This window comes from Micromesistius poutassou (assembly GCF_964030765.1).
Source record: "Micromesistius poutassou genome assembly, chromosome: 2".
NCBI lineage: Eukaryota > Metazoa > Chordata > Actinopteri > Gadiformes > Gadidae > Micromesistius > Micromesistius poutassou.
In genome coordinates, this window is record NC_140272.1 from 14306686 (window position 1) to 14322415 (window position 15730).

Below are 15730 nucleotides of genomic sequence, written 5' to 3' on the forward strand. Positions count from 1 at the left end.
AGACTCACAGACACAACGAAATATGGGAACTGAGGGTTGAACAATCTCCAAAACTGCTTATATAATATGTATAAAATATAATATTAGAAAATAAACCATCCAAAAAATGCTCCCTCCCTTTCTATGTCTCTGGCATTGAGAACAGTTGCATTCATGCATCTACAGTGGACCGATAATAATGCTGTGTATGCACAGGTGATTGACAGGCAATATGGATTCCCCAGAGATGCCCTGATTGGTCAGAAGAAAGCAGAGGCCGGTCTTAAATCAAAATTTCTTATACAACATAACTCACCAAAAGAGGTGATTCAGTGCGGTGTATATGAACTGCACCACTGCAGCTGCAATAACCACGTTCCCCCTCAGGATATATTATGACTACCCTCTTTATTTATTCATGTTTAATTAAGATACATTGTTATTGGGTTGTAGCAGGAGTGGGTTATGTTTACACAATATGTTTACGCACTATGAGTGGGTTAGGCTCTATGTTATAGCATAAGTTTTGCAGGGAGTTGGCACAGCACCGGGCTGGGAAGCGGCGGTGTTACCCGTTGCTTCCTGAATATTTACAGAGATATTCTACTAAGAAGGGGATTATAATTAAACTTGTACCAATACTTTTCACCAAAGAGCATTGGAGTTTAAGCTTGTCTTCCCACCAGTAAAAGTTTACTAGTGCTGCTGGCTGTGTTGAATGAAGTAAGCCAATGAAGGGAAAGAAAGTGAAACTCCCCGTCACCCACATTTGAGCTGGTCTGATTTGTGAGACTACATCTGGTTCAAATGCACTCAATTGACCTGTAAATACATAATATTACAGGAATCCCTGTTCTATTATTTACAGGTTTTGCCATCTCTGGTGAGGTACTTTGTATTGTGTGTGAGGCACTCTAGCTTAACTTAAACCACCTGCTCGTAAAATGATTGGTAAAGATCATTATAAAAAAAAAAAAAAAAAAAAAAAAATCGATATAATAACTATTTCTTATTATTTTCTTAATTAAAATGGAGATCTAGTTAGCACATTATTTTCATCTACTACTAATGGCACCGGTAGTATGTGTCTATACTACTTTTGTTTCACTAATGATTAAAAGTCTTGTGTAAAGAGTGTATAACGGTGTTTACCTTGATAAGAGAGCTGATCAGGATAGCTCCTGAATTGACCATAGGGTTGTGTGGTTTGTCTGGGAGAAATAATACAGGTACACGTCCACTTTAAATTTGAAAAAACTTGGAACACCAACTTTAATTGTGCAATTTATTTTGTTTGAATTAGATCAATTGGTAAATATTGCAGAGCAAAACCTCCCTAAATTGACCCTGACCTTCGTCATCGAGTGACAGCTGATTGAACTTCAGTCCGCTGGGCTCCATCCCCACATAGCGGTGCACCTTCTCTGTTCCCGCCTCATGCACCGCAATGGCGTACTCCAAAGGCTTCACGCATGACTGCAAACAAAATGGCAGCTTGGTGTCTCCAACAGAGTGTCTGAACGAGAACAACAAGTCCTTTTAATTAACATACAAAGCAGGAACAATGCAAATAATGTTTAGATCTATGTATGTCAATATGCGATTTGTAGAATGGAAAATGTCTTTACACACTAATGGGTAAGTATTGAGTGTTTTTCCTTACCTCTGACCATCCACTGTACACAAAGACACTCCCCACAGGTCTGGGCTGAACTTTGCTAGGTGGGGGATGTAGTCCGCTACCTGGGACCAGGAGACACAATAAAAACCAGTGATTACGGGTGTAATGTTATGGGTTTTAAGGTTCCCCTTCTCTATCAGAAGATTTTTATGATATTGAGATATAGTTATATATAGTATAGATAGTATATAAGGATTGACAAAATCTTCATTGATGAAAAAACATTACACATAATCTATGTGGAATATGCAACCAATTATTTAAATTACTTACAAAAAGCCATTTAAAATATGTTTTACCAGCCCATCTCTTTGCTTCTCCACAGTTTTGTAGATTTCATTGATCTTTTTTGCAAATGCATCAAATTCCGGAATGATGAATTTTTTCCTGAAGGCTTGGATCAAAAGGAGGAGGTTTCCTTCAACACATCTGAAATGAAACAATAACACATTTAAACAGTTATACAAAGGTTATGATTACGATTATGAAAAGATTATAGGCCTACCTAAATACACAAAAGACTGTGGTAAATTGGTATCAAGTATCACAGCCCAGCTACCAGTATATCATGTTCGTCATTGATCTCTGCTAGTGTTTCATTCATCTCTATTTCTATGTTGCAGAAGTGCTGTTCTGTCTTGTCTGTCTCTATGTTGCAGTGCAAGGTTGGGAGTGGCAGCAGAAGCCCTGATAGGCTGTCTTTTCCCCTGTCCACTCTTTGTCATGGCCTAGAGCCGGGATATGAGGCACCAAAACGAGAAAATGAGGATACAAATTTAAGGTCATTTTTCAATGTTGTTATATTTCAAATGGCATCAATAAATCATGACTCCTAGTGGGCAGCCATGAAATGTAATAAAGTAGAAAAAAAAATACTCCATATTAAATAATGTCAGAACTTGCGCTTCAATAACAACATTATCAAACCTGTACACGCAGCCATGTAGACAACTCGGCTGGACGCTTTTATAGCTAGTGACAAGACACTTCAAAAACCATATAATTAGAATTTCCTTCTAGCATTCCATTTCCTGACTTTGTCCAAGTGTGTCCACACAAAGTAGGGCAGAGGTCAGAGGTTGGGAACAGAGCACCTTCTCAATAGGGAAATGTGAGTGACAGCACCTGCTGGAAATCAATCTGACCCAGGGAAAGAGAGGCCCTCACAGGCACCAGAAACCAACAGCCCTGTGTGTGTGTATTTGTGTGTGGGGTAGGGATGGGCGTGTGTGTGTGCGTGCGTGCATGTGTGTGTGTGTGTGTGTGTTTGCGTAGGGCAAGAGAGAGAGTAATAGAGTGGATGGGGGGCTGAAGAACACTGATAGGGATAGTCATGGAATATTAGGAGCCCCTTCTAAAAATAGCAGTCTTGTCATCGCTGCTAGTGGAGTTAAACAAGTATTAGAGTGAGGATCAGTGGGGATAGCGGTCAGGTTTCACAGCCACAGTATGAGCTTTGATTCAAGGGCTACTTTTTACCCACAATCAGCAAAACAATAGACCTGGTTCAAACATACTCTCTATCCCCAGATTGAATATTTAATATTATTAAGCCACAATATTGTGGCCAATATGGGAACGTCTGTTTAAATTACCTTTATATTTAGAAACAGGAGAGAGGAAGTTCCTGGCCTGCGAACTGACAATCAGTAGTTAGGGCAGCATGTCCTGTATCATGATCTTTTTAATTGAGATATATGATGAGAAATTGATTATTTAGTTGAATGATCTTTATAGCTTTGTGTGGCAGATGGCCAATCAAATCAATTTACCTTCTGTATTTGTAATAAAGATGAATCTCTTAAATAGTGGATGATATACAGTACTCTGTTGTGCCACACTTAAAATATTCCTTGTCATTCAGTTATTCAACTTTAAAGTTTAAACTTCTGTAGGTTAGGGTTGTTCAGAGCATAGTTAAAAAATAACTATTTGACCATAACCATAACTAACCAATCGACATGCCCCACTCTCTCACTTGTGGAACAGGTCTCGGTCCATCATCACTTCCCCCCCAACCGAATCCTGCTCTGCATTTTCAAGCTTCTCCATGCTGCACTTCAGTCGAGGGTCAGATGGGTGCAGACCAGTTTTCCTAAGGGCCTGAATTCAGTGTTAAATTCAACAACTCAAATTTAATGAAATCAAAATCATCTCATCTCTACAAAATCAGCATCTTGAAGCAGTTATTGTTGGAGCTCTGTAGAGATCCTAGTTAAGCATTACTCCACCAGTGGAAGTAATGCTCAGGTTCAGAAATCTCTGCAATGTTTACGCTCCATGCTCATTTCAATAATTGATTTCTCTCAGAGCAGGGGGTGGTAATAAAAACAATTGGTTATTTTAAAGGTTTTGGCCATCTCTGCAGACTGAATACTTACTGAGGTGAAATAGGAGATGGGCACCTTCTCCCGCCCGTCTGTAATGGTGTAGAACAGCATGTCTTCCACTCGGGAGTAAAGGGATTTTTTGCGTATGCACCTGTTGAACATAGTGATAACATTGTAATTAGGTGCCAAGCACAAAGTGTGAGGCAACCTATTGTAATAGTTAGTGTTTTTATTATTATTATTATTCCGACACGTTTGACTTACACAGCCTAAACCGCTCGCACGCTTTTTATGAAACTTACTAGACCTGTAGAGGTTGACCCAAGATTAACAGACAGCAAATATTACACTGATTGGCCCAAAGGTGGCCCTATACCAACTGTCCAAAAATGCAAACTTTGCACAAGCATATCTCGTAACCGGTTTGACCTACACTCATGAAACACATGTTGTTCACACATGCATATCCTCATGCTGAACAAATATGCCTCAAGAACCTATGACTTCCGGTTTCCAGATTTGCCGCCATTTTGAATCTAGTTAAAAACAGTAAACTCCCTAAGGATCGCAATGTTTGATTTGAGCGGGACCGACTTAGTGGCCGTTGGGGCCCAAAGTTCCAACTGCTCAAGTGAAATTAAGTCGATTGGCAAAACAACATGGCCACCAGAGGCTAAAGATCGTCAAAAATCGTCAAAATTTTAGTTAACACCAAAAGGCAGGGTTAACTTAACCCAATCATCATCACACTTAATGGTTAGGGTTAGGGTTAGTCTGTCAGGTCTGTCTTAGGGTTAGTCTGTCAAGTCTGACTAAGGGTTAGGTTAGGGTTAGTCTGTCAGGTCTGTCAGGGTCTTCATGGTCTGCGTCAGGGTTTTAATGGTCTATCAGCCATGGTTAGGGTTAGGGTTAGGTTGGTTTATTGGTCGGCTTATGCTTGGCACCGTTAAATGCTGCTCACAGCTTTAATTTGTTAATGTGTGTGATGAGTGTTAACACAAAGTTTAAAGCCACAGGACGGGTTTGTATGAAATGTCTGTGGGGTGGCAGTAAATGTTTTTTTTTATCATCAAGGTTCGGGAAGATCCTAATCATCTTAATTTGCAAAGTTGCAATGTGTGTAAACATGTTATTCACTAAACAAGTCCTGCTAGAACTTGGAATCTAGGCGTCTGGTTCTCTGTTACTCTTGTGCATGGCCCTGAAAGCTTCATTCAGACAAAAATTAAGCAGGATGATTTATTCTTTACTCCACATTCTACAGCTGCTCCAGTGGTGTAGTATTCTCTAGTCTAGCTGCACAGTTAAATGACACACATCAACTTGCAGTTCCTCAACGGTTAAACCGGTGTCCCCACACCCAGAAACAATAATCAGCCAGGATTTACCTGCAGTGGCAGCAATGGTGATGTGAGGACAAGCACCACACACACACACACACACACACACACACACACACACACACACACACACACACACACACACACACACACACACACACACACACACACACACCAGTATCAAACAAGGGTAGCATCTGTGGTGAAGCTGGCTGGATATCTTCAGTGATAAGCCCAAACAATGTAGATGATTGCCACACCACCAGTTGCTTAACTGTTTCATAGTTATTTAAGCATTCCTCCTAAGAAAACAAATCAGCAATACCACAAGAGTGGAGGGATTGCCTGAGCATAATTAGGCCTACCAACTCCAGCTTTCAATAAAAATGTCCCCATCATGATCAACAGCCTTCTGTACTGGCATTTAATGATAACGGGCCTTTCCTAATGCAGAACCTGCAGAACATGAGTCAGAGTCAACAATGACACAACTCAGCTATAAACTCTCTAGAAACCAAAAATGCCTAAATGAGTACAGCCTGCACAGACATGACAAGAATGAAACATTTCAGCAGATGGCCTGGGCCTATCCAATAGACCCAGAGCCCTCAGAGAAGCCTTCTGGAAGTGACGGAAGTTGGAAGTCACTTTCCGTCACTGGAAACCCTTAAATACATTATATATATATATATATATATATATATATATATATATATATATATATATATATTCTCAGTGGTAGGGTAAGGTTGTTTAAGGTTTCTATTATTCATATTTAAATCAATGGGCATTGGGAGGACCATACATGTAGGGTATGCCCTACATGTCCTCATTTAAATGTTTCATGTTGCACTCGGATACAATATATAACTTTGTGGAAATTGCATTAAATCGCAAGAGACAAGTTAACACAATACAAAAGAAAAGCGTGTTCCACATTTTTTTAACAGGGCTTCTTTAGCCAACACGTTATGTGTATCAATGAGGAAAACTTTCAAGTCTTGACAACTTACATATTCACATGGTCCGTGTAAGAAGAGCTTCGCTGGTACAAGTGTGACGCCTTTGTGCTTCGACATTGTGCGGGGAGAACAACGGTGTGGAGACCCGCTACTGCGTCCCTCAAAACACGCTTCTTTAAATCTTTGACAAAGAACTCCACCACTTTACTTGACATGCGTATCTCTTTCAACGAGTGCATGGTTGAACTAGACTTGACTATAGCTCTACAACAGAGTAAGCTGACACCTCGGTGGACTATCTGATACCTCACTTATGTCGGGCCCCTCTCCGGCTTTGTGGGAAAGTCACATACAAGCTAAACGGCGTGCAACTGACTTGGAAAACAAAAGGTAATTTGTCCGAGGTCTTTAAAAGGTTGGCAGCTGTCCAGGAATTGGACGTCGCCATGTGTTGCCGGAATGACAGAATGCAGTGCCCAATCAGAAGACAAGTTATGTATGGCCGATAAACAAAAGTCCATCACAAAGAATAGCTTATTGTTGCAATCGATATGTTGATGTGTAATTGAATCACTGAATCAGGTCTTCCCTTTGGATCGATAGACGATAGTTATCTATCTGGAATAGGCCTTTCTCTAAATAAAACCACAGATCATCTGGTTGATATGTGCAACAAAAATATTTTAAACTAGGTAGGCTGATTCTAGTAATTAGAATAAAAAAGTCGATGTATTAGACATACCGTTTTTATTATGAAAAGGTTAATTTTAAGAAACAAACTATTCATAGTATGCCCATGGCATGCATAGATCACGGATGGTTGACTTACAACTAGCCAACACCCCAACACCCTATCCACTATCATGGCCTTAATACAAATATGATAATTATGATTAAAGGAATACATGTTTCAATTGTAGTGAGTCATTTTCTTGCTTGCGTTGCAAATAAGTGTATGACATAGTCCACCATGATGTGTGACTCAATAGCACCACCTTGTGAAATGTCCATTAAATGAGTCGGCACAATAATGATATCACCTGATGTCACCTTCCCAAATCACCGTAGACCACCTAAACATAGTTATACTGCCTACAATTGGCCTAATGTCGACTATACTCTAATCAATAATCCATAATGTAAGAAATACTTTGTTAATACTGTCTAGTCCATCCCTTATTATTGGTTATTTTGTTTGGCATGTGATCAAAGGATTAGTTCAACATGTACAATTCCAACAGGCTATTAGTTCTATACTAAACATGGTTTTTGGGTAACATTTCAGTTTTTTTGCAGTGTTCACTAGCATCATTCATTTTATTGATGTTACACATGTTAAACAAGAGCACAAATTATGACAATCACTCCTAGTGAAGAAAATTCCTTACATTTAAGGACCATAAATAACACTGGCAACAAGGCACGAGTATTGTAAACAAACAATGCATCAATTAAAATATACACTATCTAAACTATTAGATTTTTTTCAAGATTCACAAGAGATCCCTAAATGTACTATATGTCATGTGTTTGTGTTTTTCATGGGTAGATCTGCAATGTCCCTTGGTAGCTTGGTTGTTGGTTGTATTGCAGGCAGAAATGGTGTGTATCAAAATAAGCAGGCAGAGGCTGAAACTATTGTCCTATTTCCTATCTCTTTTCTTACACACTCTTTGAAGGCCGTGGCATAACCAACTTCAGCCCAATGTCCACCACACAGGCAGGCATATAGGACAGTGGAATCCAGAGGAGCTTGGCATCCCAGCCGGCGCTGTATCGGGTTCGGGGATAGGCAGCTGTCAGGGAATGTTCCATGCAGTTGGTCACTTTGACTAGGTCCGTGTCGCAGATGCCATTCATAATCAAACGCTGGATGTTGATATCTAGAAATAAGAATTCAACATGAAAAGTTATTCTTCTCCATCTTTCTAATCTGTTAAATATGTATCTCTGGTACAAAATATTTACTTAAATAAAGACAGTGGCAATTAAAGCTATTCATTTGGTTTGACTTATGAAAGCCGCAAAATCCAGACTAATTTATTATACTATTATATTCATAATCTATTTTACAACTACCTTTTATACAGTGTATCACAGTTGTTTGGATTTACCCTTAAGATGGCAGTGAGCTCACAAATGCAATCTAGTTTGTAAGTTCTTGTCAAGCTTAATCACTAATCAAGATAAGACAGATAGTACTTGAATCAGTACAAATTGTCCTGATTTGAATGCCTTTAATCTGCCATTCTTCTTCAGTCATCCATTAACAGTGCAGCATCATCATCCTCCTTGGCGGTTGTCCCCTTACACTTATCAAGGTACTTGTCTCCATAGCTGGCCTGCACCTCAGGGCTGAGCTGGTCCCACAGACGATGCAGCTCTTTCTCTATGGGATCAAGGCTGGTCACGGCTGTCTTGAAGAACCCCGGCTCGATGATGCAAACTTTGATTCCAAAGTAGTGTATATCCCTCCTAACAGACAGAAGAACAGAGAAGATAATGAAGAAGAGAGTGGTGCAGTATACACACAATTTATGGCGTCACGCTGCCTTTTATGATGGAGGGCCTACCTGAGGCAGTCGGAGAAGGCCTCCACGGCAAACTTGGAGATGCAGTATCCACCGCCATTGGCAGCGACCCGACCCAGGACCGACGCTATGTTCACGACCCTGCCACGGGCCCGCTTGACGAGTGGCAGGAACGCCACGGTCATGGCTATCACTCCGTTCAAATTGACGTTCAGCGTTTTGTGGAAGTCCTCTACTTTCATCCACTCTGTGGGGCCCATTGGTAGAGAGTACCCTGCATTGTTCACAATACCCCATAGACCTGGAATAAGATTGAAAAAATGAGATATTGCAAGCAGCCTTCAAAACAATGATCACCATAAAAGCCAACACAAATCATAAAGAAACATAATAGCCTAACCGTATCTAAAAAATATTATATTTATTTATGTTGTATTATTATTTTTAATTACAAATAAACTATTCACAAATCATATTTCACCCTTATCGCCGACCTCCTTTTTGGTCCACTCCATTGCTTTCTGAATGCTGTCCAGACAGGTCACATTCAGTAGGACCGTTTTAAGGTGGGGTCCTGACACCCTCTTCAGGTCATCGGCACCCTTCTCCGTCAGACAGGCCGCCAGCACGCGGAAACCCTTACCGTCTAGCTTGCGGCACAGTAGGTTCCCAAACCCAGAGTCGCAGCCCGTCACAAAGACATACTTTTCAGTGACGTTTTCAATCTCCAAGCTGTCTCGGTAGAGCCAGCCCACGATCCACAGCACCACAAAGGTGGCCGAGACGTACAGCAGTGCATTCTCCCTGATGAAAGGTACTGTTTAAAAATTGTGCTTAAACTGACCTTGATAGCTATTGCAATTATAAAGAATAATTTGCATCTTGACATCGTTAAACCATTTATTCACAGCACTTATAGAATAATCTTACCCTAGAAGGTCATAGAGACACTCTGTAATCATTTTTGCATGAAAATATATTATTTTGGGATGACCTGAAGAAGATGTTGGTCGCTGTGAAGATAATTGAAAACAATATATTAGTAGGTATAATATCAGTTTTGGAATAGCATTAACATAGTTATGATGACTAGAAAACTTGTACACACCTCTCCTCTCCTTATATAAAGCACTATAGATTTGTTGGCAGACTTTGTTTCTTTAATGACTGATTGCCTAATTTATAACCCAACAACGTTCATAACACATGAGAAATTTTTGTATAATGCTCTTATGGAACAAAGAGAAGCATGGTGAAATAACAGCACTCCCACCAGAGTGAGACCTTTTGTATTGCTTCATACTTTTAATACCACATAAGCTTCTGACTACTCAGAACCAGCTTATTAGGATTCTATTTGGCTAATTAGTGTGAGTAGCACAAGATGTTTAGATAACCTTTCTTCCATCTACATATACAGTATATGGTTAAATTATGATTGCATACATCATAATTTGTAAGGTATAGGCACAACAATGTCATCTTCTAAATAAATAATATTCAATCAAAGAATAACATGTTTATTATTCATTATTATTATTATTCAACTTCAACCAAAAACAAATATACACATATATAAAGATATATATATATATATATATATATATATATATATATATATATATATATATATATATATATATATAACATTGGATCTAAGAGTACAAATATTTACTTGTAAATGCTTTATATTATATCTAATTGTTGCTTATTCTCTTTGGTGCAGGTTGTTGGGTTTCAGTTTGCTGGTAAATTAAAGTAAAAAGAGAGACCTCTGCTTGTACACCTCAGTACTGCTGACCAAAGTCCTGTATGGCTCTTCTATGTAAATACCTTTAGAAACATGTTTTCAACTTCTATGTTCTTGGAATATCTAACAAACTTAATGAAATGCCTTACCTTTTCCACGGTCTCTACAGGTCTACAGGCTTCCCTTGGGCTTCACGTTCCCTCTGGGACTGCTGTCTGATCCAAGGGAAAGTTGGTCCGGGTAAAGGTTTTATCCACACAAGGTTTATCCCCCAAGACAAGCCTGAAAGCCTGCGACTCGTAATCCCCAATCCGTAAGCATTTGGTTTGTTTGTGACCGTGTGTGTTCAAATATGTGTATGCCTTCTTAGTGGAAAAAGTAATCATAGATTACAATGTACTCAACATTCTGTATTCACCAAGTTATTTTGGGATCTTTTGCAAAAAAAATATTTCAAGCAGCTGGTTTCGTAATTACTGATCTAATAAACCTCAGGAAACATGTATTGCACCAGATGTGAAGGTTGGCGTCCTTAACATTCGTTCCTATAATCTGGTGGAGCATAATCAATGTCAAAGTCCAATGAACATGTGACCTGTAAGAAAGTGCAGATTGGTAGTGCTATTGGTAGTGCTATTGGTTATGCTGCCAATTTTGGGGTTTCTATGTCAATGGAGATAGCATAACAAGTCATGTGTTGTCAAAGTTGAAGTTAATTGTTATATTAATAAAATCCCCCTTTATATAGTCAGATAAGCATATATTTATCTGCAGCAGAAAGGGACCATTATTAGAACCATTTACAAGCATGGTATCTACTGACTGACTTCTTGACATGCAACATGCAGAAATAGAGAACAAATAAATTATGGTTGCCACATGCTCGGTGTGGCATTACTTTCCTCCTCAACCTCATGCATTCCACTGATGGATTAATCAAGCTTCACCATGTTTAAATAGCAACACATAGAACAATAAACTTTTTCAGTGTGTGTTTATTAAGATGTTACAGCTAGATGTGGAATATTTTGAACAAACATTGGCTAAAGAAAAAAAGAAGACAGGACAGAGGGTTTAAAAGCGTAAAAGCCTACCTCAGGGCAAGTAGTGATAACGCTACCATGGTAAAGAACACAGAGGTAATCTTGTGTATGGCCTCTTAAAGCTATTACATGTCAATAAATCCAATTTCACACAGTTCACCCTTTTCTCGGTCACAGTTGACAGTTGCTCTCTGTTTTACGTGAACATCAACTTGTGCATTTGCCTAGATAATCACAGGTAATGCAGACAAACTGAATACAGCTGTGTTGTTGCTCAAGATATTGATCAGCAGTTAAAGGAACAAGGGAGTTAGTACCAATCAGTAAATATATTGAAAATAAACATTGCAGCCTTGCATATATAATAAATACATTTCTTCGGTAATTCCTTGAACACCACAGTATTCAGTACAATTCAAACCAGGAGCATCAGGCGTCTTGAAGTCATCTGTGTTAAAACGAGGGCTGGTCTCCTGATCTCCATATTTCTGATATGCCTCTTGTTGCAGAGCAGCTGGGGTTTCAGCTTTGAAGCTGGCAGTTCATGAAACATCCATCCTCCTCATGCTTAGGATGAGGCAGACTGAAGCTGACCCTTGTGGACATACTCCAATGCAGTTGCTATTGTCCTCATGTCCATCTCAATGCTCCGAGCCCAGTTTTCCACATCTCCAATTTCCTAACAAAGAACGGAGTGTTTTTGATTTGCATTTGGCAACAACTCTCTGTGGTCTAAAAGACTGATGGATTTCAACTGTACGTTGACATGCTACATATGGATGCATGGTGCCAGCTCATAGGGTGGGTTTAATCAAAAGCAATAAAGGTGATCAGGTGAAGTTTTGATTACTATATTGACCACAAGGGATAGCAATGAGTCGATTTAAAGATGCAGCTGTAAGCTGCATGCCAGACAAATATGTGTTACTTTACATGAAAAAAGTTTATACACAACTTTCTCTACAGGGCCCCATTTCCCGAAAGCATCGTTAGCCTAAGTGCGTCGTAAAGTTGATTGTACGATCATCGCAGAGTTTTCAGACCGTTTCCCCGAAAGCATCGTAGCGTAACAACGTTGTTAAAACCCTTGTAGCTAACAACGGCTCCAGGGGTACTCGTAGAGCGCTAAGAGCATCGTTACCTATACCTATACATTATTTAGCCTTAGTGGAGTCACAAGCTGGACATTCCGTGGTATTGGATGTGTTTTATTAAAACACATCCAATACCACTGAATGTCCAGCTGGCGCTATTTCACAATACCCCAAAAACAGTGGTTACCGCCGACACGGTATATATGTTGACATAGACATGTTAGAAGTCTATGTTGACGTAGACATGTTAGAAGTCAACAAAAATATAACTTATTGCAGCAATTTAAAATTCCAAAAATACATGCGCAGTCGAAATGTACCGATCAAACGCCACGTCACAAGGCAACCCTATCACAAGGCATATAATAAAATCAAATGATTCCATTGCTCGTGTGGGAGGTCGCTTGCGAGCTGCACTTGCTGTCTCCCTCTGATTTTAATTCAACCATTGTGGTTAAAATGTCATCATATTGATCAATGACAGAAGACATACTGTAGGCTACATGAATCATGCTGAGACCAGCGGGTGACGGAGAATTTCTGCAGGTGTTTTTTGTTGCGATTGTTTGCCATAAAGCACTGTAGGCGCGTCAGTGAGGCTGTGATGAAGTTCACTATTTATTGGACCGTGTCTAGACAGTTACAAACATCCCTGACCTTAGTGGAGTGCACAATCGCCAAGTTGAGAGCGTGGTTTCTACAGTAAACGTAGACTGCTGCGGGAAACTGTGCTGCGATGCGTGCCTTTCCCACTTACATTGCCCGCACCATCATACCCCTGCCCAACAATATGGGCAGGAATCGATCTAGACCAGCAACAGCAATAGCCGTGTCAATGCCTCTGCGTTTGAATGATAATGAATGAATGGAACGTTGCATTTTTAATGTTGACACCAAAGATTCTAGAGAGTGCGCGGCGCACCAATCACTGAATGAATGAATGAAACCTTATGCAGAATCAGAGAAAGTCTGCCCTCTTTGCGGCGCAAAGCATGCTTCAGAAATCAGCACATTTAGTGTCTGTGTCACACAGACACATGCTATTTTTTATTTTTGTAATATGGAATTATTTCAGGGGAGAAATGCTGTGAAAAAATGTATGCACGGTGCGTTCAGGATTAGGACTGATATAGCATATGTCGGCCTAGACCTAATCAATTGTGTTTTAATATTTGTAGCATTCATATTAGTCTATTCTTTTTGTAGGCTACTCTGTTGTTGGCCTTGATGGGGAGATCTTTTTTTGCTGCCAAAAAATATAGTTTAATCCAACAACATTCCTGCGTCTCCCCCTCCTACCGAGCCCATTTCAGCACCGTGTCAGTGGACAGCTACAAGCCTACGACATCGTAAGAGCAGTGCACGCACGTTCATGTTAAGAGGAGTTTCGGGAAATGCTCAAAAAAAAGTTACGATGCATCGTAAGATCCATCGCAAGAATGATCGTACGAGTGTGGATCCATCGTTATCGGGAAACGGGGCCCAGGACAATATATTTTGTGGCTGATGACAGCTTGTCAACACTCTGCAATCCTAATCTACAGCAACATACCTTTAGGGCTTGATTGAAGCCCTCCACCATGCTGATCCACTGGGCGGTCTGCTTGGAAAACTGACTGGCTTGCACCTGGAGAGTCTTCACCTCATGGTCCAACTTGCGCTGGTTAACGTATGCCTGGGCTACCCTAAAAACAAGGCACACATCAGTGGTGCACTGTGACGTTAACCCTTGTTACATAAGGTTTATTATCATGATATGGTGATATAACATAATGGTCGACTTTCACTTAAATTCCATTGTGTACCATGTAGTAGCATCTAGCATCTTTACTAGATGAAAATTGTATGTCACCTGTAACGTAATGCTTTAAAAAATGCTGTATATGAGATGAAACGTATAATATATCCAACACAAAAACTCAAAATAGCATAACTCAATTACTGTTTGAAGTTAACCGGCAATGCAGATTCAAATGAACGTGAATAGGTCAGGTACCACACCTGACTGAACATATCAAGTCACATCGTACCCAACGTTAAGGTGGTCCACCAAAGCTTCTGTCAGACAGGTAGCCGCAGCAATGGCTTCGCGTCTTCTTCTCTCTGTGCGAAATGAATGACAATACATTTAATTGCAGACGTTGCCACATTGCTCATCACCGATGCAATCGGTCAATCACCTATATCTTGTTGTAGAATCGGTCAATCACCTATATCTTGTTGTAGATAGGCTAAACTGATGTGGACCCACAAAGTGTTTTTAGCATTTAAGCTAGCAATATTGCTATCCATTTTGATTTTCTGAAACTCACCTTGGAGCTCTTTGCGCTCGTTTTGCTTAGCCTGGTGCTCCTTTAATAAACGGGAAAGCATTGTGTTAGCGGTGACAATTATGATGCAATATTCGTGTTTACATTTATTTTAATATGGCAGGCATGTATCTAAAGCCGTAGCACAACAATGGTTCCGCTATCACGAGACTTCAGATAGCCTTCTCGTCAGCCAATCACGTGCATTATCATGGGGTAGTTAAAAGCCATACATCCGTGTTACATCCATGGAGGCTCTGGTATATCGTAGCGTGTTATATATCTATTTTAAATTTATTTCATATATCGACGAATATAATAAAAAAAGAATAGAATTCCCTCTAGAGTGACACATTGAGTATAATATGTTTGTGTTGTGCCTTTTGGCACCTCATATGCAATGTTACAAATGGCAACATTATCACAACATGCCCTGCAGAACTGGAAATACACAATATTACCTATTATTTTCTTTATCAGTTCTCTATCAAATGTTTATAACGTTACGTTATTCAGAGCAGATCAGATCATAGTTTTACTCTCAGCCTGCCTACCGTGCAACTTGTTGACATTGAACTATTTATAAATAGCAAAATATTGACTATTATTTAATACACGTGTGGCGTTACTCCGAAACGTTAAATCATCCAATAATGTGAAACAATTTGACGCTGAAGACTTTAATTTTGAAGAGCAGATACGTCGTTCTAC

At 39.7% G+C, this 15730-nt stretch overlaps 3 protein-coding genes across 3 annotated transcripts in view; all 3 read right to left on the reverse strand.

Moving 5' to 3' along the window:
* The window catches only part of LOC311338187 (glutaminase kidney isoform, mitochondrial-like), an 11790-nt gene extending 5098 nt beyond the window's left edge, over positions 1 to 6692 (reverse strand). Inside the window, exons 1-7 of the mRNA XM_084463429.1 lie at positions 6344 to 6692; positions 4042 to 4141; positions 3639 to 3763; positions 1960 to 2089; positions 1643 to 1722; positions 1332 to 1495; positions 1132 to 1190 (exon numbers count right to left, since the gene is read on the reverse strand). Coding sequence (XP_084319555.1) covers positions 1132 to 1190; positions 1332 to 1495; positions 1643 to 1722; positions 1960 to 2089; positions 3639 to 3763; positions 4042 to 4141; positions 6344 to 6531 — 846 coding nt within the window. The 5' untranslated portion in view covers positions 6532 to 6692. The remainder of the gene's footprint in view (positions 1 to 1131; positions 1191 to 1331; positions 1496 to 1642; positions 1723 to 1959; positions 2090 to 3638; positions 3764 to 4041; positions 4142 to 6343) is intronic.
* A 336-nt stretch (positions 6693 to 7028) lies between these two features.
* Positions 7029 to 11122, reverse strand: rdh5 (retinol dehydrogenase 5 (11-cis/9-cis)). The gene is made up of 6 exons (XM_084464016.1): positions 10723 to 11122; positions 9754 to 9836; positions 9305 to 9627; positions 8866 to 9124; positions 8604 to 8767; positions 7029 to 8175 (listed from the first exon to the last, which is right to left on the reverse strand). The coding sequence occupies exons 2-6, from the start codon at positions 9783 to 9785 to the stop codon at positions 7955 to 7957; spliced, it is 999 nt and encodes a 332-aa protein (XP_084320142.1). The 5' UTR covers positions 9786 to 9836; positions 10723 to 11122; the 3' UTR covers positions 7029 to 7954.
* Positions 11123 to 11558: 436 nt separating this feature from the next.
* Positions 11559 to 15179, reverse strand: bloc1s1 (biogenesis of lysosomal organelles complex-1, subunit 1). The gene is made up of 4 exons (XM_084463809.1): positions 15023 to 15179; positions 14741 to 14813; positions 14263 to 14395; positions 11559 to 12295 (listed from the first exon to the last, which is right to left on the reverse strand). The coding sequence occupies exons 1-4, from the start codon at positions 15081 to 15083 to the stop codon at positions 12185 to 12187; spliced, it is 378 nt and encodes a 125-aa protein (XP_084319935.1). The 5' UTR covers positions 15084 to 15179; the 3' UTR covers positions 11559 to 12184.
* Between the last annotated feature and the right edge of the window lie 551 nt (positions 15180 to 15730).

What these genes read in the sequence shown, in the direction of transcription:
- rdh5 (XM_084464016.1), bottom strand. Translation starts at nt 9,785, where the DNA reads ATGATTACAGAGTGTCTCTATGACCTTCTAGG. An exon ending in TGTCTCTATGACCTTCTAGG is followed by an intron (nt 9,628 to 9,753) that starts GTAAGATTATTC and finishes ACCTTTCATCAG; the next exon opens with GGAGAATGCACTGCTGTACG. An exon ending in AAAGGAGGTCGGCGATAAGG is followed by an intron (nt 9,125 to 9,304) that starts GTGAAATATGAT and finishes ATCTTATTCCAG; the next exon opens with GTCTATGGGGTATTGTGAAC.
- bloc1s1 (XM_084463809.1), bottom strand. Translation starts at nt 15,083, where the DNA reads ATGCTTTCCCGTTTATTAAAGGAGCACCAGGCTAAGCAAAACGAGCGC. An exon ending in CGAGCGCAAAGAGCTCCAAG is followed by an intron (nt 14,814 to 15,022) that starts GTGAGTTTCAGA and finishes CATTTCGCACAG; the next exon opens with AGAGAAGAAGACGCGAAGCC. An exon ending in GCTTCAATCAAGCCCTAAAG is followed by an intron (nt 12,296 to 14,262) that starts GTATGTTGCTGT and finishes GTTCTTTGTTAG; the next exon opens with GAAATTGGAGATGTGGAAAA.